General features: G+C 52.8%; 1 protein-coding gene across 3 annotated transcripts in view; it reads left to right on the top strand.

Moving 5' to 3' along the window:
• GRAMD1B (GRAM domain containing 1B) overlaps positions 1-23,670 on the top strand; it is a 172,118-nt gene that overhangs the window by 117,282 nt on the left and 31,166 nt on the right. For 2 of the 3 annotated variants that reach the window (XM_061203282.1, XM_061203281.1), the window contains exons 3-4: positions 12,531-12,741; positions 19,694-19,714. In XM_061203282.1, the coding sequence (XP_061059265.1) occupies positions 12,531-12,741; positions 19,694-19,714 (232 nt within the window). Of the gene's footprint in view, positions 1-12,530; positions 12,742-15,231; positions 16,964-19,693; positions 19,715-23,670 lie in introns of those variants that run through there. The other variant, XM_061203283.1, reaches the window with a different exon arrangement.

The following is a 23,670-nucleotide window of genomic DNA, read 5'->3' as shown; positions in this document are numbered from 1 at the left end:
GTATGTAATCCTTGCGTATCTACAAAGAACAACGGCACAGTCGCTGCCCTGTGGGGCCCTCAGGATGAATACGTATCACACAGTAGGAGACACATACTAGGTGTTCAGTAAATGCTTGTTTAATGACATCCAATCCACAAGGTCAGCTTAACTGTGTAGCTCAGAGAGAGCTGGATGGAGAATGATCACCGAGAATCGTGGAGAAGTAAGGACCATGGCGCTTAAAATTAAGTCCCTTTGGAGCTGTTCCAACACATGTGCGTTGGAACCTAACCACCTAATGGGTGCTCTCTCCTAGGAAACTTGAAGTGGGGGTGGGGGGAGGTGGCTATTGACAGGGCCTCAAAGAGGAAATTCCTGTGTCCAGTGGGAGGTGAGATTACATGACCACTGAGACCCCTTCCAGACTACAGACTGTCAGAGAGCAGTTCGGTCAACACTGCCTGTGAATCCGGCAGGACTGTTTCCCAAATGTTAGGTGTTTTGTCCTGTTGTGAACAAACTCAGAGAAAGGAAATTGTACACCACCAGTAAGTTCCTATGTTTAATTTCAGCATCTTCAGCTTCATGTTAAGTCTTTATCCTCCTAGCCCTGTGGAAGTGGGACTAGCTGAAGATGTGAATACCAGCAATTTGTATTCTCATCCCTTGTCTTTGCCTCGTGGACAGGACAGAATTTAGAAACAGGATGCAGTTCCTTAGCTGGAAACTGACTTCCTACTTCTAACCCCCTTTTTCCCTCCATGAGCAAATTATAGGAAGCCCTTTACTTTGGGGATGCACTGTCTAATTAGTTGGGTTTTTTGTTTGTTTGTTTGTTTGTTTTTAGCTTCTTCCAGTCATCCTAGTAAGCTAGATTGTGATCGTCCAGTAGGCAGGGAACACAGGTACACAGAAAGATAAAGTGACTTTTCTCAAGGGCACAAAACAGCTCAGTATTTAAACTCAAACATGTACACTTACGTCTAGACAAAGTGATCAGGCCAGCAAAGTCTGGAAGTGATGTCACATTTTAGTTTTCATGGATACAGAAGTCAGAACAAGAACCAATGGGCTGTTAAAAGAAGGCAGATTTGGGGCAGGCTTAAGAAAGAAATATCTAACAGAGTGGCTGAACGGTGGCTTTAAAATGAGTGCATTCCTTTATTCATGCAATACATATCTGTGATCCCCAGTCATTGAGCTAGAGGCACTGGGGAACCACACAATAGACAAGGCCCCGGCCCCCATGGAGTGTTCAATCTAGTGTAAGCAACTCAACAACAAAGAATAAGACTACTTCAGCTCCTGATAAGTGCCGTGAAGGTGGGAAATGGCACGATGTGATAGTGATTGCCTGGAGACAGGGAGGCTGCATTAGATGCAGTGGTCCTTCAAGACAGGCTGCTTGGGGGAGGTGACATTTGAACTTTGATCTAAAAGTTGAAAAGGAATCAAAATTCAAAACTCTAGAGTGAGAGTTCTGTGGCAGGGGTGCACTTGGTGTGTTGGAGGAACAGAAAGGTCCAAGGAGGCCAGAATAGATTGAGGGAGAAAGTGGTACAAGAGAAAGTTGAGGAAACAGATCCCTGAGTTTAGATCCCAGGAGTTGGATTGCAAGTCATTAAGTCCATCCCTCCAGAAGGTTACGACAAGGACACAGGATGGATTTGGTGCAGCCTGTGAACCCTTTGCGCAAAAGAATTCATGTCTGACTTTGACTTCTGACACTGGTTCTGTAGCGTCATCAGAGTTTTCAAAGGTTATCATCATTTGTACCTCTTCGAAATGTCCGTAGAGATAACTGGAGCCCTGGCTTCTCCCTCAGCTCTGGCAGGACCCAAACAAACTTATTTTGTTTTTGTAGGAAGGAGGAAAAGTGGGTCAGCCTGTTTTGGCATTTCAGGCATGGAGTCTTGGTTCTATTGCGGGCCCTGGTCTCCATGGAAATGAAAAATAGTGTTTGTCATGCCTGTTCCTGGATTGAATTCCAAACTCTGGGCTGAACAGAAGCTGTAGGAAAGCCAGGGAGTGGGGGAGTAGGGTGGATGGAGGCTGCAGCCATTGTGATGAGCGATCTCTCCTTGGCTAGTGTTGGAAAGTCAGACAACCTTTGCCCGCTCTCCAGCCCTGTCTTCACCCATCACCTCTCTGGACCAAGAACACCAGTAGTAGGGTAACTGATGTTCTTCTGCCTTTCTCCTTGGCCAAACACTTTCCATGTACCTTGCCCTTTCATTAATTGCTCAGTTAATAAGTTCATCAACAACTGAAGTCAATGCTAAGACTTTCCCCACAAGTAGTTCCTTCCAGGCTTAAGTAGCTCCCTAATGAGAATGTATCTAGTATGTACCTAGAAGGTATTAAATTAGCCAGCTGGCTGCAGATGTTTTGGATGGGCTCTGCCACCTTTCATTCCCTTTGTAAGATAAAAAAAAATTAACTTTCCATAGGTACTTGAGCAAGATAGGGAAGGAAGAATGGGTCCGTGGAACTTATTGACCATAAGAAGTGCCCTGAATTATCTACGCAATATCTACAGAGATGGAGACCAATGAGGGACGGAGTGCAGAGAGAGGGTGGGGCCTGGGCCACGTGGACCCTGTGAACCAATGTTTGGATGACCACTGGCCAGATAGTGAGTCTGGAGAATTGTCAGGCTTCCATTTGTAAGGTGTCTCTGCCCATGGTCTGACCTGGCAACAGTCTAGTTCCACCTTCTTGGTTCCAAATTTCAGACAGAACCTTTCCCTGAACACTGTGTATATTTCACCCAAAGGCCCAACTTGGAAAGCCCCCGGGGCATTTCAGCAAGTTACTAGAACAGAAGAGAGGGAGCGAGATGTTCATCTCTGTGTAAACCTTGCTGTTGCAGCAGTGGAGGGAGGCCTGCTCAGCGTCAGGCTCTGCAGTTGCGCTGTATGCGCTGTGTTAGGAAAGAAAGGCATCATCCCAGGATTCCTCTCCTTCCCTGCCCTTTGCTGAAATGCAACACGAGGCTACATCCAGGCCAAAGTGTGGCATGCTGGGACCAGGCTGAGAGAGACCTGCTTTAGCATAAGTTGGGAAGAGAACCTCTATGCCATAAACAAACAAACCAACAAAAAACCCCAGCAACAACAGAAAGGCATCTCTTCAGAAGCTGTCTGGCCCCTTTCTTCAAGCAGGTGATCACAGTTTGACACAAAAAGCACACTTGGCTTTTTCTCCCTAAGAGAAGGAGTTGGACCCAATGGCAGAGTTGTTGCGGGGTTTAGATTCTAAGTGATAGGCTCTCAAAGAGTGAGTTCTATACACAGTCACCAGGAGCTCCTCTTAGGAGGAACAATAGTACATTTTTCCATCCTTTCAAGACCCCACCCCATCCAGTACCCTAAAAAGCATGGGGGGAAAAAGCTACCGAGACTTACACTGCTGAGCATCCTCTCCAGCTGCCTGTTAACCCCTTGGTGGACAGTCGCATCGTCTCCCCAGGCCTGTGCTTCCATCCGTAACAGTAAGAGGACTCTGACTCTTTCTCTGCAACAGTCATCCCTTGGGCACCTGAGACTGTGGCTTTATTTTCATGGGTAAAGGGGGCCAAGACCTGGAGCTCCGGGACATCATAACAAGAACTGAAGCAGGCCTGGGAAATTTTTTTTCTAAATGACTTGGTATTTTGCTCTCCAAGGAGGAGGGCCCAAGGGGAATTTGGGGCCCAGCTGGGATTTGTGATCTGGGCTGTTTTTCCTCCTCTGCAAAGTTCTGGTTGGGTCTGCCCTTCCCATCTACCGTGCTGTGGATTTATGGGTACAGAGACACTAAGTGACAAGTAGGAATACAGAGAGGGATTGAAAAACAACCATCTTCAGGGAATCCTCGTCAACTCTGAATTTGGAACCAGTTTAGGTGGACAGATCTAATGGAGGCATTTGCAGGAAGCATGTACATTTCATGCAACTATTATGCAAATACACCTATGGCCATATTATCTCAGACACTGGAACATGTGCTATGGGAAAATTCAAAGTGGAGCTGGCTAATTTGCATGGATATTTGCAGTGCTATTATAAAGAGCTGAGGAGGATTACTGATGAAACTTCAGAATTGGCATGGTGATGGGAGGGGCATAGCTAGATAACAGAATAGTCGGCTGTTAGGAATTCGGAAGCCCTCGATATCGGAATCCGCTTTAACTAGATGCTACTAAAGGCAGGGAGGGGAGCGGTGTTTGTAATATGGCTGTGGGCGTGGGATCTAATGATAATTGTCAGGCTCCTGCACCAAAAGAAGGTGTGCTGAGTCGTAGTATTACCTTGAGAACCACACCTTCATGCCCACTCCCCAGCAACCCTGGGGTCTCTTCCATTGGCACTTCCTCTGACAAGCTCAACTGATTTTGTTACAGCGAGTCCACCCACCCGCCGGACACTGAACAGCTGATGCACTCTAGAGAGTTACAAGCAGGTTCCTGTCATCTGGGGCACATACGGTCACTTATCCCTTGATCCTTATGGGGTTTAGTCCTTGGGAACACTGGTTCTCAAATTTTGGGGTGCATCAGAATGAGCTATGGTGCTTGTTTAAAATGCGGATTCATAAGCCCATCCCCTGGAAATTGTCATTTATTGAGTGGGGGTGGGGCTGGGATTTTGCACTTCAAGAAACACCCCACGTGGATTTGGTCCCTCCTATGGGAAGTAATGTTTGGGAGCATTCAAAGCATGTCCATATAACCCTCTGAGGAAAAAGGGCAAGGATAATTATTCCACTTTTTACAGAGAGGAACAAAAACCTTCTTAATAACAGCAGCTCAGAAATAGTTATTGATCATTCATTATGTATTGGGCACTGCACTAAAGATTTCACTTACGTTATTTCACTTAACACAACAATCCTCTGAGATAGGTATTGGTATCTCTCATTGGTCCAATGAGAAAAATAAGGCTTAGAGGCCAGGGTCACACAGCAAGTGGCAAAGCTGGGACTCAACTCTGAGCCTGCTTACGCTGCACACTGGCAATTAATCCTGACCCTGCAGAGCCCAAGCAGGCCTTCAGCAAACAAACGTTTCATTTGAAACTGGCTTTCTAGATTTCTAATTAAATGCTCTTTCTATTAGGGTGGGGTGCGCTGGAATGTATTAGGCAGTCTTTAAAAAATTACCAGTATGGGGCACTGAAGTTGTGACAGCCGTACGTTTGATCATCCAGGTCATGGCAGAGCTGGGCTCAGGGCGAACCATAGAGTGAACATGAAGTGTCCAGGGGTGGGAAGGAGGGGGTCTGATTGGGAATGAGCCAGGGCCGGAACGCACAGTGACCTGAGAGCCAGAAAGGAGCCTCTGGGGGTGGGGCGACAGGTACATATCTTGCAATCCCTGGGGCAGAAACAGTTACCTTTGCTGCAAGCAAACAAGTTAACTTAAATGAGGAGCACTGGGGGGCTTCCCTGGTGGCGCAGTGGTTAAGAATCCGCCTGCCAATGCAGGGGACACGGGTTCGACTCCTGGTCTGGGAAGATCCCACATGCCACGGAGCAACTAAGCCCGCAAGCCGCAACTACTGAGCCCGCGTGCCACAACTACTGAAGCCCGTGCGCCTAGAGCCCGTGCTCCACAGCAAGAGAAGCCACCGCAATGAGAAGCCCTTGCACCGAAACGAAGAGTAGCCCCCGCTCACCGCAACTAGAGAAAGCCCGCGTGCGGCAACAGAGACCCGACACAGAGCCAAAAATAAATAAATAAATAAATAAAATATATTTTTTAAAAACATGAGGAGCACTGGGACACCAGCTGACTATCCTGCTCTGCTCGGGGGTCTGAAACTGTGTGGGTGGCTGATCAGGGAGCTGGCCTGCAGGACTACACTGGCAGAAGGATGGAAACAGAAGGCCAAGCAGACCGGGGCCGTGGCTCCCACGTCTCGAGTGGGGGTGGGAGATGCGGCCAGGAGGGTCGCCACAGAAGGCCCAAGAGCCTTGGTCCTCTTTCCATGTGCCCCTGTTTCTCAGGGACTTCAGCCAGACCTAACTATGGGAAGCAGGATCAAACTGTAGCATGAGGTACTGTGGTCAGACTTAAGGAAGCACTGTTTGTTAGCAAAGTAACCAGGGGAGGAGTGACATAGTCTTTGATGGAGGTTTTAAAATGGGAGAGATGGGGAACTTCCCTGGCGTTCCAGTGGTTAAGACCTCGCCTTCCACTGCAGGGGGTGCGGGTTCGATCCCTGGTCGGGAAGCTAAGATCCCACGTGCCTCGTGGCCAAAAAACCAAAAAACATAAAACAGAAGCAACATTGTAACAAATTCAATAAAGACTTTAAAAATGGTCCGTATCAAAAAAAATAATAGTCATAAAATAGGAGAGATGGGAAGTGAATGAATGACCTCTGGGCCCCCCCCACCCCCCGCAGGGGTTAAAGGTGGTTGGGGGGGTCTCAGCTGACCTGTTACTGGGGAGAGGTGATGAGGACAAGAATCTCTTAAGTATTCGCTCAAGTGTGTTATGCTTCAAAAACACACAGTTCCTTGTACTGCTCTGTGTACTCCATGCTATTTTAGGCCTTCATACCTTTGTTCATGCTGTTGTTTTGGTTTTTGTGGGTTGTCTTTTTTTTTGTTTTCAGGAACGTTCTCTTCCCTCCTACTACCACGCCCTTCACCTGGCTCACTCTGACACATTTTTCAGGACCCAGCTTAAGTCTCAAGGGCCATATCTTCAAGGAAGCCTTTCTTGACCTCTAAGGTTCCTTTCCTCTCTCCTGTCACACCACTTGTTGCTTATATTAAAATGAGAGGAATACGTGTCTAGCTCTTCCCGATGGTAATGTCCCAAGCACAAGGATCCTTTTGACTCATCAGTATGAACTTGAACGTCTAGTATTATTCCAGGTGCTCAGTAAGTGTTTGTGGAACAGAAGATCCAGATGTGAAGTCCTATCCCCTTGGCCAGGCACTTAACCTTTAACCTCTATTAGGTTTCTTATATGTGAAGTTAAGAGTTGGCTATGTTAATTCTGAAATCTGAAAGGGGGGTCTTACTCCAATAGCCCCTCCAAAATCCGTGTCTTCCTTTCTTTCTACAGCAAACCTAAGGTCATTTTTAGCTTTAAAATCCAAGGATTTTGAAATATAATGTAATACTATTGTTAATAAGGGTGGCAGGATCAGATTAATGGCACACATCGTAGAGTTTGTTGGAAAAACAGTATTACAGGTTATGAGATTCATAAGAATTGGTTTTATTTGCTCAGCAGGACATCCGAATCTGTAGGATGATGGAGTGCCTTTTAAAAGAGTTTTAGGGGGAATTCCCTGGCGGTCCAGTGGTTAGTACTCGGCACTTTCACTGCCGAGGGCCCGGGTTCCATCCCTGGTCGGGGAACTAAGATCCCACAAGCCGCACAGCGTGGCCAAAGGAAAAAATAATAAATAAAAAAGCTTAGTAAAAGTAAGAGAGTTTTAGGAATCGAACGAGTCTAGCTGTGATTTTGCCGAGTTAGGACTGTAGTAGCTCCTAACATTTCTTCTTGTTTAGCGAAGGATCAGAGTGGAGGTGGAGCATGGGGTGGGGCGTGAGGGTGATACTTGGGCTTAGTCTTGAATGTAAGTGTTGGGTGGGAAAGACTGATACAATGTGGAAGAGTGAGGGAGCGTGGCAGGGGACCCGTGAATAGGCCTTGATGGCTGAGGCCGAGTGTGTCCTGGGAGGAGGAGCCAAGCCGGAGCTTTCAAAGGCAGCTTGGAGTCGACAGTTGGGGAACTTCTGTACCATAGTTTGGAGTTCAGATTTTATTCCAGGGAGATAGAAGAGCACAGAGGGCTTTAACCAGGGGCAGAGGAGGGCCAAAAATGACCCATTTACTTTTTGTGGAAAGTTCATTTTGACAGTGAAATAGAGAACGGATTGAAGGCTAGAGGCAGAAAGTTGATTCCTTCTTTCTTTCCATCCGTCAGCTCCCCATCGATTGCTGTTCATCTATCCTCCTGTCTCGTCACCCAGCAAACAGACGTTGCTGAATGCTTGGTTCTGCGAACAAGCTCTATAATCAGATAGGCCTACGTTTGATTAGGCCTCTCCAGCCACTTACCCATGTGTGTGACTCTGGGCAAACTACTTAATCTGTCAGTTGTTCGATTTAGCACCTGAAAAACAGGACTGGTAATATCCATTAATACTTCACAGGTTCGTTGGGAAGATTAAATGAGAGAATGCCTTAATAAATGCTTGCCACTGTGCCAGGAATTCATAAGCACTGATAAACTTTTAGCTATTTGTATTAGTATTAGCAGGTTGGAGGTGCAGATTTGGGAGCTGTCGTGATCCTGGGGGTTGTTAAAGCCGTGGCTGTGCGCTAGAATGAGACTCGCTTCAGGCGTTAGCTGAGCTCATACTACTTACAGAGCTTCCCGTTGAGCAGGGAGGGAGGCTCAGAGGTGTGCGCCCAGGAGCGTGCAGGTCTTCACTTTAACACCAGGCAGAACGTGTTAAATGCTTTGGTCAGTTCAGTGGTGGAGATTTACAAAAGCTTTTTGGAGAAGGTGGGGTTTGAAATGGGTCTTAAAAGATGAACAGGACTCCATTGGGTACATATGAAGGGAGAGAGCGCTTCACACAGAAGTGGTGAGTTGGGGAGGTAGGGGGCAGGAGAAGAAGAATGTGTATTAAGAAAACCAGGGGAAGATAAGTAGGACGAGAAGATGGGCACCCTTTGAGCGAGTACAAGGAGAAAGTATTGAGATCTAGGGAAGTGTCAAATTATTTTCAGTAGAGAGCTTTGAATTCCATGCTGAGGATTTTGGACTTTAATAGGAACGCTAGTAGGGGGCAGAAAGATAGTATCACGCTTTTATTTAGAAAGATTCAAGGACAAAGGTGTGAATGGGCGCGAAAGAGGAAAGGAGAGGAGAAAACTACTTAGAAGGTTATTAGAAAAGTCTAGGCCGGAGGCACTGAGAGCTTGAACTAGAGCCCTGGGGGTGGAAGGGAGGGGGATGGGTTATGGGAGCTTTAGGGAAATGGAATTGATGGGATTCAGTGGCTCACTTTTTGTGGGGTGAGATGCAAGAGATGGGCCTGCAGCTTGAGAGAGCAGGAAATGAGGATGCCATCGAGGCTGGGCAGTAGTGGGAGGCGGCTTGGGAGGAAAGACGGCAAGCTCCGTTTTGAATCTGAGGTGCTCGTGAGACACGTCCGTTTGGAGGAAATGTCACGGTGGCACCAGGTTGCTGGGCTGAAGCTAACAGGGCCAGAAGCAGGTAGGGGAGTCCTCTGCTTCCGGGCATAGTTGAAGTCATGGAAAACAGGAACTGGCTCAGGTGGTGAAGGGCCCACCTTTGGGGAAGGACTGAATTTCAGGTGGAGGAGCCAGGGGGGAGCCCGCTGCTGAGACAGGAGGAGGAATGGAAGAGAGAGGTGTGCGTCGTCAGGGAGACGGGGAGAGATTTTCAAGAGCAACACAAATCAACAGCCTTATAAGCACAGAGAGGAAAATGGCGCGTGATAGTGTACTTCGTCTGTTGACTGAGGTGTTGTTTTTTTTTTTTAACATCTTTATCGGAGTATAATTGCTTTACAATGGTGTGTTAGTTTCTGCTTTATAACAAAGTGAATCAGTTATACATATACATATGTTCCCATATCTCTTCCCTCTTGCATCTCCCTCCCTCCCACCCTCCCTATCCCACCCCTCTAAGTGGTCACAAAGCACCGAGCTGATCTCCCTGTGCTATGCGGCTGCTTCCCACTAGCTATCTATTTTACGTTTGGTAGTGTACATATGTCCATGCCACTCTCTCACTTTGTCCCAGCTTACCCTTCCCCCTCCCCATATCCTCAAGTCCATTCTCTAGTAGGTCTGTGTCTTTATTCCCATCTTGCCACTAGGTTCTTCATGACCTTTTTTTTTTTTTTTCTTTTTTTCCTTAGATTCCATATATATGTGTTAGCATACTGTATTTGTTTATCTGTTTCTGACTTAGTTCACTCTGAATGACAGACTCTAACTCCATCCACCTCACTACAAATAACTCAATTTCGTTTCTTTTTATGGCTGAGTAATATTCCATTGTATATATGTGCGACATCTTCTTTATCCATTCATCCGATGATGGACACTTAGGTTGCTTCCATGTCCTGGCTATTGTAAATAGAGCTGCAATGAACATTTTGGTACATGACTCTTTTTGAATTATGGTTTTCTCAGGGTTGACTGAAGTGTTGAAAGCAGAGTTTTTGGTACCCGTCGGGTGGCATATGGAGGGTCAGCTGATGTGGGGTCACTAGGGGCGGAGGACATCTCCTAGACACGTTGACTTTGAACGCCTGAGATTCATGCGGTTTTGGATAGTTGGGGTGAGTTTCCTCCCGGTTGGAATTTTTTGCCCACCCCTTGCTCGAATCTTCCCTCAACTGGCAGTTTTCTCAGGGATTCAGAGTTTGAGGAAGGATAAAGGGAGCTCCTTTCTATTCCTGGGTCTGGAATCACCCTGTGTGAGGATGTCCCTTATCTCGGGAAAAGACAGGAGCCCAGCCGTGGGTCCGCGTGTCCGAGACAGGCGTGCACTTGGTGTCATCCACACTCTTGCTCTCGCTTCTCTGAGCGAACTAGTTGAGGTGAGGGGCAGAGGTCCGGTCCTTGCTGTTTTTCCAGTGAAGCCGTGCCAGGAGACGGTTCCAGCCCTGGAGTGTTTGGCCGTGGGCTGAGATTGGCCCAAGGTGGGGGGCTGCCCCCAGAGAGAGGAGCGCCTGATCCTGCTTCTTGGACCATCCCGAGGCCCCCAGCCCCCACCCCAGGACGGGTCCGAGGAGCCACTTGCTGCTATTCTAAGTAAGGCCCAGCTCTTCCAACCGAGGGAGAAGAACGTAATTTCCTTTGTCCAGGGTTTGGCTGGAGATGGTAGTGGATGAGTTCAGAAGTCGGAGAGGATAAGGATGTTGGCGGTGGGGTGAGAACTTGAAGAGCCGCTTTCTAAATCACAGTTGTTGTTGATATTATAACTGAGTTTCCAAATTCAAATTCTGTTTGGGGATAAAGCAAAACATTCGGCCTTATGTGTCCCCATACGCCCTCTGGTCACGTTTGGCTTCCTTTACTCTGGTCTCCTTTTGCTTCTTCTCTCCATCCGTTTCCTTCCAAAAGTCAGAGCCCTGCCCTCGCCCCACTGCTGCCCTCCTCCCGCACTTGCTGGTTTGGGCTTTTGCGCTTCCTTCCTTTTCTCTCTGCCAAGGATCCCCAGGTGGAAGGTTCTGCTGAACGGGGCGTGGTTTTCATTGCAGATGGGTCCGATGGGACATCTGAGGTTGCAGCTGGATCTTCATGCAAATGGCAGTGTTCCCCGCCCTGCACTCCACTCGCTGAGGGAAGGCGGGGATGCAGCTTCCCAGGGTGCTTCCTGGGGCCCTGACAGCCTCGCATCCATCCGGCTGTGCCCAGAGCCCCGACCCTGCTCTGACTGCCCTGTGCCAGGCCCTGGGCTTTTCACCCCCTCCCCTCTTGCTTCTCTGGCTTTCCAGTCTCAACGTGGGCTTTGTTTCCCGTTTCCCGTCTCTTTCCTCCATAACCTTTCCTTCCCCCGTCTCTTTCCTTCCCCCTTTCTCTCAGAGCAAAGCAAGCACCTGTTAGAACTTAACTGCACTTAATTTTCCTCTCCTCTTCCTTTCTTCATCTCCTCTAGTCCATTAAGAACACAAACTAAATATTTACACAGTTTATAAGCCTTGGCGTGAGGGGATTTGGTACGGTGGGATGTACAAGGTACCTTTTGCAAGTGAATTTGGGGGAGGAGACATGGCATGTGAGAACTTCCGCTGCATTCATCTTTGCCCTGGGCGAGGGGAACAGGAACCAGTCTGGCTTACAAGGAAATAGAATAGTGCGGGTGAGTTACAAGTCAGAAGACCCAGATTTTGTTTCTAAGCCCCCTGTAATCAGAGGACACTTGATCCTCTTTGCCATGCACTGGTCTTCATTTTAAAAATAGGACTTATGGCACTTGTCATTACTGCCTTGGTGGAATGATTTAAGGACCCAGTGAAATAATATGTTGTGAATGCTTTGGAAAGTGGGATTATTTTTGTTATTTTTATGGGCAAATATCTCCAAAACCAAATGTAGAAACTGGATTTTGCAGCATGTATAAAATGAGCTGATAGTATTGATATGATCTCTAATGAGCCTTTCAGATCTTAAATTCCATGTTCCCTAGACAGTTCTTGGCATATAATGGGGGAGCGGGGGGGGGTCCTAACAATATCTGATGGATGGATGGACAGACAGATGGTCGGATGGATGGCTGGGTGAACGAATCTCTCCATGTCTAATTGCCCTACTTACCCCTTCCTATTGCTATTTCCATTTCACGTGGACACCACCGCCCCCTCCTGGCCAGCAGCAGTATTATGGTGCAGCAAGTCCGTAGCTGGGCCCTTTGCTCCCTATTTCTCCCCAGCCCCGAACCCTGGCTCCCCGAGCTGGCTCGTTGGGACCCGTCTTTGGCCTTCAGTCACTGACTGCTCGTCTCTCCTCCTCCTCTCTCTCCACCCCGCCCCCTCTCTCCGTCTGCCCCTGCAGCACTGCCAGTAACTCCAACCGCAGCACGCCGGCCTGCTCCCCCATCCTCCGGAAGCGGTCTCGCTCGCCACCCCCTCAGAGCCCGGACGGAGACAGCATGGTGGAGAAGGGCTCAGACCACTCCTCGGACAAGGCCCCGTCCACGCCGGAGCAGGGCGTGCAGCGCAGCTGCTCCTCGCAGTCGGGCCGCAGCGCTGGCAAGAACTCCAAGGTGAGCCCGACCCCGCCGGGGACTCTGTCCTCGCAATTCATTAGCCGGCTGCAGGGAAGCTGGCAGTGGGGGGACGGTGAGGCAGAGAACCCCGTCATCGAGGGACCTGGTGTGATTGGCCGGCCCCTAGTGTCCCAGAGATAGCCTTGATTCAGTGAGGCGAGGCGGGGCCGGCAGGGGAGACCCTAGTTAAATTTTATCATCTCAGCTAAGCACTCCGAGAGGGCCCCGGGAGCTGGAAAAATGACTCCGCAATGACCGTTATCTCTCTTTAGGGGCTAGGGAGCCTCACGTGCCTTGAGACTTGGAGGAGAGGTGCTCTGGGGTCAGGAGGCGTCATCTGTTTAGCCCTGCTACCTTTTCCAAATTTGGGGTAGAAGGGAACATTATTTGGGACAACTGTAGTGCCAGGAAGGGAGTCCTCAGGGAAGGTTGCGGAATGCCGTTTTAACCTCCACCCTGGCCATCACCCTGCCTGGCCTTTGGTAATAACCTACTTGGTACTCATCCGGCCAAGAGGACGGTGACAGGGCTCTCCATCCCTCCCAAGTGTGTCCGAGTTGCCACCTGAGCCCTGGGCCTTTGCCTAAGGAGGGGCATAAAATAAGCCCTGGGGGGCCTGGGCTACTTATGGTCCCCAGAGACGTTCTTCTCCGCAACCCCCCACCCCCTTAGTCCTTTGGGAAGCAGGAGATGTCTTTGCCTAGATGCTCCTTCAAAAGCTTCTCTTACCTGCTGGACTCACAGGCCCTGGGGAGGGGAGGGGACGCCGGGAGGCTCGGGAGCTGGCTTCCCACCTGAATTTGTCTTTTGATTTCTTGTTCTTCCTCTTCTTCCCCCCCCCATCTCCCAAATACCTTCTTTGCATGCATGGTCTTAGTCTCACAAGCGCCTCTCAAAAGTAAGCCATCTTTTGTCTCTGTCTTTGGTCTCCCCTCCGGTGTTGAATTGTCTGTAGTGCTCCGCACCCCTCCCTCTTCCCTCGCCCATCTTGGCCCATGCGTCTGGCTTGGCCCCTTTCCCAGAAGGGCCGGCCCCACTGCCCCTGGCAGGCTGGCTGAGGTCACTGAGCGGACCATTCCCACTGCACCCGGAGTCGGAGACCAGACCCGCCCCCCCCACCCCCGTGTCTCTGCCTGCGCCCCAAACACTGCCTCGGCTGGGCGTCTGTTCCCTACTTACCTGGTGCCATGTAGAAGCAGAGTCCTGCCAGGGCTTAGTTTCATTCCTTTGGGGAAGGGAGGCCCCCCAATCCCCGATCTGGTGGGGCTGCAGGTCCTGATACCCCTTTGTACCTGCTCTGGTGGGTGATTTCCTGATTCCCCAGGCAAGCTGATTGAGGGTCACGAATTCCCTTACACGAGTTCCCTGGTGCAGTAGAGCGACCCCAGGAGCTCACCCTGGCCCGCTCCTTCCCTCCGCTTGCCCGCTGAGAGCTGCTCAACCTGAGCGCCCCTTAATGCTTCCACCCACCATCCAGCCTGGGGCTCGTGGTGTTCTTAGGATCCTGGCTGGTGATCAGAGGAGAAGTCTTCTCTCAGAGGGCGTGGCACCAGCCCCGGGAGGTCGTGGACGTTGAGAGTTGTCCCTGCTCAGGCCCTGCACAGATGCAACCAGGTCAGGGAGCCCGTGCCAGAGTCTGCCCAGGACCCCAGGATTTCAGAGGCCTGAGGAGAACTTGGAGGGAACGGAGGGTGAATAATAGGTGTTTTACAACAGCGGGGCTCAGGAAATGATACCCACGGGGGAAGGGGGTGGCTACAGCCTGAAGAAGAGAGAGCTGAGGGATGACTTAATCATAGTCTCAAGCCTCTGTAAGGGTTTTGGGGAGGAGCAGGGTTCAACAGCTGTTCTCGTTCCTGAGGGATGAACGAGTGGCTACAGGGCTAATCCTAGTCTGTGACCTTCAGGCTAAAAACTCATCTTAGCTCTGAGGATTTCAAACCACAGCTGCTGGCTGTGGGCAGGGCAGGAGGAACTCTGCCTGCCCCGAGGAGGCCCCCAGGAGTCCCCTGTGGGTTCGGGGGGCTCAGCAGGTGCAGGCCTTTTGGAGACGGGGTTTGGAGATGACCTCCGTCAGCCCCTCCTGAGCCCCTCACGCCTCTGGCTGGGGAGAGGGCAGATGCAGCGGGACAGGGCATCCAGTTATTCTACTTCTCTGCCTCTGCCCACAGTGTTTGCACACTTTTCCATCCTAAGGTCAAGCTCTAAGCTTCCTTACCCTCTTACCCCTGTGCCTAGCAAGGCACTCAGAGAGCAGAGCAATACTTAAATTATGGTCGACAGCACTTAAGTCAGAACTTAACGGAGCGCCTCTTTTGGTCAGGTGATGGGTTGAGGGGAGTAGCCAATGATGAGGATTTTTAAAAACCCCTAAATGGTAGGTCTTCCTTAAGAAAGGAGTATGAAGACCAGGTTCCCACCCCCAGGCAGCGTCTAGTCTGGGAAGGGAGATAAGAAACACAGATTATCCTGATTATTTGTGCCCAGATTATCCACAAACCTAACCTGACCTTCGGAACCACATGAGTGGTTGGGATGCTTCATGAAGTCGGAGGCAGGAGAGCTCACGTCTGAGGCGGGGAGCGGGTGCCCGGAACCAGGCTGGACCTCCCAGTGGGATTGTGGAGGGGCAAAACGAGGCATCATGAAGAGACCAAGAGCTGAGCGTGAACCCAGAGTGCATCTCAGCCCCTTTCCTAAGGAGCTGAAGAGGGAGGTGACTGATGGGGTCCAGGTTCTCTCTCCCCGTGAAGAGCTTGGGTGAGGCGGTGCCTGAACCTGTCAGCCACAGACTGAGGTCCCCTGCTTCGGAGAGCTGCCTCCCCACCCCATCCTCTCCCCAGTCGTGACCATCGTCACCGACCGACACCACAGCAGTTAACAAGGACTGACTTGTGGTGGGGAGGGCGGCCTGCCACCCCAGGCGGACGTGGTAGCAGCCGTGGCTGGTCTGGGAAATGTGCGTGCGGGACAGAGAAGACACACGAGGACCAGTGTAGGAGTTAGGCTCTGCGCAGTCAGGTCCCGGAGCAGGGAGCGAGGGAAAGCTGCAGGGGTGAGGTGAGGAGAGGAGGGGGGTCTTGTGGTGGGGATACCCCTCCCCCGGTGGAGCGTTTTCTCAGGTTGACCGAATGCAACCACAGCGAGGGGTCTGGTGGCCAGAGCTACTGCCACTATTCTCACAGCCAGGCCACCTTGCTCCCTGCGTCCTGTGCACTAGAGGAGGTGACCTCATATTTTTCAGGCCGGCTGGAGAGTGCCCCCACTTCTCCCTGAAGCCAGGCCTCGCTCACAGTGTCGCCTGCCCTTCTCTTGCGCCCCCATTTCCTCCTGTGTTAGTACACTGGGGTTGGACACGGTAGCCGGCGAGGCCCCGCTCCTGTGACTCTGCAGCTGTCCTGCTGAGGCGGGCCCTGCCCCGGGGCAGCCCTGCCCAGAGCCCTGGGCTAGACGTCAAGGCCCAGGTCTATTCCAGGACCCCTCAGTTTGTGCCACCACCCAGCTTCCGCTCTGTAGTGCTGGCTTGTGGCCGCCAGGGGGAGCCCGCAGCCGTTTCCTGCTCCGCCAACTCCGGAACCGGGCGCTGCGGTGCCGGGAGCCCAGGCAGGTCCTTGCTTGGCCCCCGCATTGTGCCTCCCCGCGCTGGGTGTGCGGTGTCGCGGGCTCTGTGGCTCTGGCACGCCTTTCCCCCTTTGACTCTTTCCCTGTTGTTCAGTCCTAATTTTGTGGTTTCCTTTCCAGTATGACAGACTTAACCTGATCAAAGTAAGAAATTGTTCTTTCCCCCTAACTCCTCTAGCTAGCGCTCCTCCGTCCCTCCTCTGCCCACGCCCCGTCTTCCCGACTCCCGGGCCTTTGTGCTGGGGGGATGTGTAAGGAACTTGTCTGTTTCCAGGGGCCTTGGAGTCCCTAAGGTGCTCGCTCCTCAGACCTCGGGGAGGAGCTTAGAAACCTGCTCAGCCCAGCCCCGCCCCAGCAGCTCTGTCTTTGGGCAGTTTTCCTGACTCGTCCTCCCGCTTTGCCCAAATCCACTTATCACCTGTCAGAAAGCCCTCGCCCCACTCCCTCGTTCTGTTCTTCCCTTGCCTCTGGCCCTCTCTGCACAGGAGGACATTTTCGAGAACCCACCAGGGCAGAGACTTCACGAGTGCCACTGGACACCCCTCTCACCCTCCGGGGCCACCGCTCCCTGGCCTCCCTGCCCCGTGAGCTGGGCCCTCCTGGTCCAGCAGCTCCTCCAGGACTCAGTCCTGGAAAGCGGAGCCACGGAGATCAAACTGAGTTCAGGGAGACTCACACCCACATGGCTGTTCCCAGGCGCTGCCGTGGATTTGGCCGGAGGGGTGGACACCCTCAGTGGTGACTGGCAGCAAGCTGCCCACAGAGCGCTGGGTCAGGGCAGAGTCTCAGGCTGAGGGACAGAAGTCCTCGCTCTGTGTGTCTGACGTTGCAGTACTTGTGAACACGTATTTACACAAGCAGGTAACACACACAAAGGTATCACACAGCTAGTCAGAGGTGGGCCCAGGTTCCCTGGTGCAGGCTCTTTGTCACTCTGAAGCTCTTTTTCCAAACAGATTCAGAAGGGCCACGCATCTGTGGGGCAGTGCACGAAACTCTCCTTCTTCCATTCACCCGAGTTAGGAGGGGGAGCCTAAGTAAAGGATCAAATTCCTACTGCCCCCTTTCCTCCGAGGGTCTCACATGGAGGCCAGGACAGTGAGGTGAGGAGCTGGGGGCGGGTACAGAGAGTTTTCTCAGCCGTGAAGCAGGGGTCTGATGACCTGGCTTTGGTTTGATGAAACGCAGGCACACTGCGGGTGCTCGAGGCCAGCAGCTTCTAGAGCGTGCTTTTCCACTATTGAGAGAGCTGTTTTCATGGATACCTGCACAGCCTCGTGCCCTATGATCTCAGAATGAGGACCCAAGAATTAAGATGTTCTAAGGTGCAGGGTAGAGTCCGATGCAGCCTCCTTGCCCCATCCACTCTCCTCCAGAATGACTAGAGGCGAATTTTCAGTCCACGATTCCCATTCACCCTCAGTGGTGGAATAGTTGGCTTTGAATATTTGGATTTGGCCCCTTACCTGCTAAGCCCTCTGGATTGGAGGAGAAGATGAGGCTGTGGTAGGAATACGTGACTTCCGGATGGGGCCGTGGTGACAGCCTTTGTTGGGAAACGACCAAGGAGAGCATCTTGCAGAGGAGGGTTGAGCGCCTGCCTTGCCATCTGCCCCCTGGCCAGTGAGATAGGGTGTGAGGTTGAAACAAAGCCACTCAGAGGCAGCACCACCCACGCCTGTCCTTCGTCTGCTGACACGCTTCCTCTTCAGAGCGAAGGTGAAGGTCTCTACAGAGTTCTTCCGGTGGGATGGGAGAGCCAGCAAGGGGGGCGATCGCACGCCCAGGCCTTCACCACTGCAGTCACCCTCACCCTCTGCCCCCCCGCCTCTCCAGACACCGCACAGCAGACCTCCTGAGACCACACCTGCCTTCTTCCCTTAGGAGTAGGGACCCCGTAAGACCAGGCGGGCGGGATAAAGGTTGCTAAGTGTTCCCACGATCCACACCTCTGCGTGTGCAGCCATAGCTCGGAGAGCCTGCGGTTGGGTTCCAGACCACCACAGTGAAGCAAATGTTACAATAAAGCAAGTCACGTGGATATTTTGATTTCCCAGTGCGTCTGAAAGTTACGTTTACACTGTACTGTAGTCTGTCGAGTATACAATAGCATTATGTCTAAAAAAAGCAGTGTACATTTAATTATAATTAAAAATACAATTTTAAATTAACTAAAAAATAATGAATGCTCTTGGGCAAATGGTGTCAATAGACTTGCTTGATGCCCGATTGCCACAAACCTTCGATTTGTAAAAAATGCAATGTCTATGAAGCGCAGTAAAACGAGGTGTGCCTATAGTTAAGATGTGGACCCGTAGGCAAAACTTCCTTCTACCCAGGGATTCTCCTCCTGAATTATACACCCTTGGCAAGCATTTTAAAACTGAAAATACCCCAGCCCCAGTCTACGCAATCTAAACCTGTTGGGTCAGCCCCTGAAGGGATGGGGCAGGGGTGTGCGTGTGCGTGTGTGTGTGTGTGTGTGTCTGTCTCTATCTGCTTGTCTTTCTGTCTGTCTGCCAAGTGGGATGTGTATGTATAAAGGACTCTTGGCCAGTGAGATGGGAGGTAGACTAGGCCATCCCTCCTCTTAGCCATCCCTCCTCTTTCCCTAAAAAACTTTGTTACCTTTGCTCAGGGCTGGGAATGGAGAGCACCTGAATTCTGGAGTCGGGACGGACCAGGGTTTGTTGGTATTGAATTTTAACCCCATGAAGTCGGGAAGGACCTTTAGCAATTATGTGCTTCAGCCTTCCTCCCAACACACAGCCCCCAACCACTCCTTGGCCACTGTCACTTATGTGATCAGCCAGTTGGGCAGAAGGAGGAATTTACTGAGTTGGAGGGAAGTTTCTAGGCAGTCCCTTGACTCCCCGACACCAGAGGGTCCCGCCCTGCCTTTCAGGGGGGCCGACTCAGGTGGACGGCTGTGTTGGTCTCTGTGGGTACTTTGCTTCTGATCAGGGCCCATTGGGGACTGCGTCTCGGATGCCTGCAGTGCATCCCTCGCCCCCATCAGAAGAACCTTGTGATGGGGTCTGCTCCCTTCCGGTCGAGCTCTAGCTGGTGCTGCGCTGCCTGCCATCCCAGCCGCGGGGGCTTCCAGCATGGACCGCTCCCTGGGCCTCCTTTCGGGAGCTGTCTTGAGAAAGGAGGACCCCCACCCCGAGCAACAACACGGGAAGCCTTCAGCTGCCTTGGGATTCCTCCTCCCCACCCGCCCTCCGCTGTCTGTGTAACCTTCCCTCTGGAGCCAGGGATGCTCTGGCCATTCCCACCATCTCTCCCTGACTAACGTTGCTTCTCTTTTACTTTGTTTTTTTTTCAGAAAAGCCAGAGTTGGTATAATGTAAGTATCCCTTTTCTCTGCTTGTTGGGTACGTGTAAGGTGGGTGGGGGGTGGCCGTGCTTGGGGGATGGAGGCATGGGGGGCGCAGCGTGGCTTCCCTGTGGGCTCGGGCAAACTTAGGGGCCTAGAAAGGTGGGGTTTTCGCCTGACCAGACCCCCTCCCTCAAAAACCAGACACCATGGTTCTCTTCTGTAGCAGGACAGGACTGCTGGTGAGGAAGGGTTCGATTCCCGGAGACCAAGCAGGGACGGGCTGCCTCGTCCCCTGCCCCCAGAATCCCCGACAAGGGCCCTCCAGCCCTGAAGGAGGAGACCAGGCTGGGGAGGCATCCCAAGGCCAGACAGAACTCTGGGATGGGACAGTCCTGGGGCCTAAACTTAGGGCCAAGGTTTCCTCCCCTTAACCAAGACATTTTGGGGAAAAAGCAGCCAGACAAGTTGCCCATTTGTAGCGAGGCGGTCTCATATGGCAGAATGTGACTTCTGCCCCTGGGTCCCCGCAGTAGCCCCATGGGCACACTCCTCCCAGAACACATCCCCGGCTCTGGGGTCGTCCCTGCCGTGTCCAGCCAGGCGCTCCTACGCGGAAGCCGATCGTGGAGTAAGTGGTCCCTGCAGAGGCCACATCCTCTGGGTGACAGAGCCGGGGCCACAGGGTTTCGAACTTTTCCCGCGAAGAGCAGCTGGCTGGAGTCTCAGCGGCCGGCCCGGTCGTGCTCCGACCTCCGCGGCTGCGCAGTGGACGGACGGGCAGCCGTGGCCCGGTCTCAGGTCACTGTCTTTCATCCCTGAGCTTGCTGTTGCCCGTGCTTGACCCTGGTGGTCACGTGGACGCACCTTCCCCGCTCCCCTAGCACCAGGCCCCGCTGCGGCAGGTCGCGTGGACTTGGAGAAGGTGCCGGAGCGGGCGCCTGAGAGACAGGCGTTGGGGACGCCCTGGCGAGGGGGAGCGGGAGGAGGAGGAGGGGAGAGGCTTGGGTTGAACGTGGGGACTTGGGCCAGGATCACTGTGTGGAGGGTGTTTTCCCACAGGGCTCCGCAGTTCCCCAAAGTCAAGCACGTGTCAGTCAGCCCTGTGGCTTCCCACCTCCTGCTGCTCAGGGGACCAGCGGAGACAGGGTTGGTGGATCCCAGCCTTAGCCTCACCCAGCACAGACAAGGCGGAGGTTGGTGGGCTGTGCCGGCAGGAGGGGAGTTGAGCGCTGAGGTGGCCTGTGGGTGGGAGAAGCCGGACTTCAGCCCCTCAGCCCCCCTTGGACCCACAGTGGTCTTCACCTGGGCTTGTGGCCTCCCCGTGGCTTAGAGCTGACATCCTGGAGGGGAGAGGAGCTCCTTCCATGTGGGAGGAGGTAGAGGGGATGGAGAATGCTTTCCTGGGAGTGGGTGGGGCCTCCAGCATCCTTTCCGTCATCACGACATCTTCCACCCTCCCGAGGGGTACTGTAGAATCAGTGCCTCAAAGGGGAGCAGGAAACACGTGGCTGCAGACCCAGGAGACGGTTAAATCGACCAGATTTGGACGGGCAGACCCTCATCCTTGCTGCTAGTCTCCACCCTCTCCCTCTTATCTACTCCTTTCTTTCCTTTCCTCTTTCCAGCAAGCTTTTCTGCTCCGTCTCACGCTTCCTTCCCTTGAATCCTTGCCTACCCTTTCCTCGCTGACTCCCCCGTTTTCTTTTCTCCACCTCCGTTTGCCGCTCTCCTTTCTAACTTTCCTTCTCCTGGCTGGCTTTCTCTTCCTCTCTGGTTCTAGCAGGTTTTACTCCCCTCCCCACCCCGCTTCTCCCCTCCTTTCACTCCTAATTTCTCCCTCAGCCCCGCACAGGAGAACTGGTGTCTGAGCCCTCAGCAGAGCAACAGGCTAGAAATAGATGCCGCCGCTTGGCTGGACGGTGGTGGTAGGCCAGCTGCCATATGGGGCCCAGAGGTCAGGCGTTCTGATGGCAGATAAGTGACAGACAAAGGAGCCCGGCGTGGCCGAGCGCTGCTTCCTGGTGGATTCCACCTGCAGCGGAGATGTGCCGGAGCAGCCCGCCCTCACTCGCTCCGTAAATCCCCTTATACAGTCGTCCTCCAGAACCCACCCGGTTCCCAGGCCTTTCCTGCCCTCACCCTCCATTAATCCTAGGCTGTCTCCCTTCACCCTCCACCCCTCACCCCAAATGAATTCCAGAGACACTGACTCTCCACCCAGCACAAATCATTAACTCACAGAGGCCAAGTGCACAAGGGGCTCTGCTGAGCAGCGTTCAGAGATCCCCTCCGGGCCTCCCGCTCTCACGTGGGGGCTTCTTCTGGAAGCTCAGCCCTACCAGACGTGGGGCCCATCCACAAATGTGTTCCTGCTGCTTTCCTGCTTCCCCTGCTCCCCGATTCAGGGTTGCCAGGCAGACGTGGCCCCTTGTGCCTGCCACCCGGCCCCTGGGTGCTGCCTTCTTCCTGGTCCTGCCGGACTTCCACTGCGGACGTCCTGACTTGTGGTCCGGACAGGGAGCAGAATGGACCAGCGTGGGGGAGGGAGAGAGAAATGGCCGGTGGACATTGGGAGGAAGCGGCAGAAGCTGAGTAGATGGAGGGAAGCTGAGAGGCGAAGGGATCTCCAGCCGGCCTGAGCCACGGATGTCAGGGGCTGTGTCTAGTGCATCTTGGCATTTCTTCTTTATGTGTTTTCACGTCCGGAGGGTAATCAGCTGCCATAGTGGGTAGAGCTCTAGAGAGACCCGCTTCAAGCAACACCGGGACCCCCCCCTCTTCCAAGTAAAACCCTGCTCTCGTCCTGAGGCTGATGCCCCGGCTCTGGGCTGGTCCACCCCTGGGTGTCTGTGGAGGAAACAAGATGCTGCATGTTCACACAAGTGTCACCCCCATGAATGCCCACTCTGATAGTACCAGTGCGCTTGTCCGTAGGCACCGCCTGAGCGTGGCTGTGCTCCTAGGCTGGATGCTCTGGCTCCACTGGTAAGCCAGGTCCTGGGAGTTTCCCTGCCTGAGCTCAGAACCACCTGAGTCCGTGCACACGGGCGTGCGGTGCCCCCATCCTCTGGGGCCTGCGCTCCTGCGGTATGCTGTGTGTGTGTGTCAGCGCTCGTGTGCAGAGGCCCCATCAGGAAACTTCAGTTCATCGCCCGCACCCCCTAGCACTGCCCCCCGTAGTCCATTCCTGGTTTCTCAGGAGGCCCTTGCCCTGCCCCTGTTGCTGTGGCCTGGCTCTCTGTTTTCCCTTGGTCTGCTCGGTCTTCCTACTTCACCACTGTGTTGCCCTAGGGGGTTGGACTTTGGCCATCAGGAAGGCTACCCCGGGTCTCCTTCTCAGCTCTGTGACAGCCCTCTCTGATCCCTCTCCTGACACCGGTGGTGGCTCTCCAGCTATTCTGCTGCCTGAGGCTCCATCGTTGGCACTGGACGTCCTTCAGATAAGCAAAGGCTCTGTCGTCCCCAGCCCTAGGGACAGTTAGAAATGCCTGGCCGGATTCAGGGCAGGGAGGGTCAGCACAGGCTTGCCGACCGTTGCGAGAACATCTCAGGCCCACTGGAGTAGTAGCCTGGGTCTGATGTGAGAGGAAGCCCCCCCAACCCCTCCCTGTCCCTCCCCAGCCTCCCCCTCCATCTGCCTCTCTTCTGCATTTTACTTTTACCTATTTAGCCAGGGAGGAACTGTCACCATGATGACAGACCATCTTGGCCTTTATAAAGCGTGGGTCCCACGGAGGGAGGTGGCTGGACCCCAGTGACACGTGGAAAGACTGAGGCAAGTGCCTCTGGTCTCCAGCCAGGGATATTCAGGTCAAGAGTGGGGTTTGAAGGCTGGGCCATCTGCCTGAGTCCCTGCCAGGCCTGATCACATCTACTGCCCCTGAACCCCCCTTTGACTATCCCCGTTTTATTAGTCAAGGCGCCCAGCTTGGGGGATACACAGGTGGAAGGAAAAGCAGAAACAGGGAACCAAGGGGAGAGTT

This window comes from Eubalaena glacialis, chromosome 10 (genome assembly GCF_028564815.1).
Source record: "Eubalaena glacialis isolate mEubGla1 chromosome 10, mEubGla1.1.hap2.+ XY, whole genome shotgun sequence".
In the NCBI taxonomy this organism is placed as follows: Eukaryota; Metazoa; Chordata; class Mammalia; order Artiodactyla; family Balaenidae; genus Eubalaena; species Eubalaena glacialis.
The sequence above is the reverse complement of the archived record's forward strand: the minus strand, read 5'-3'. Positions and strand labels throughout refer to the sequence as shown.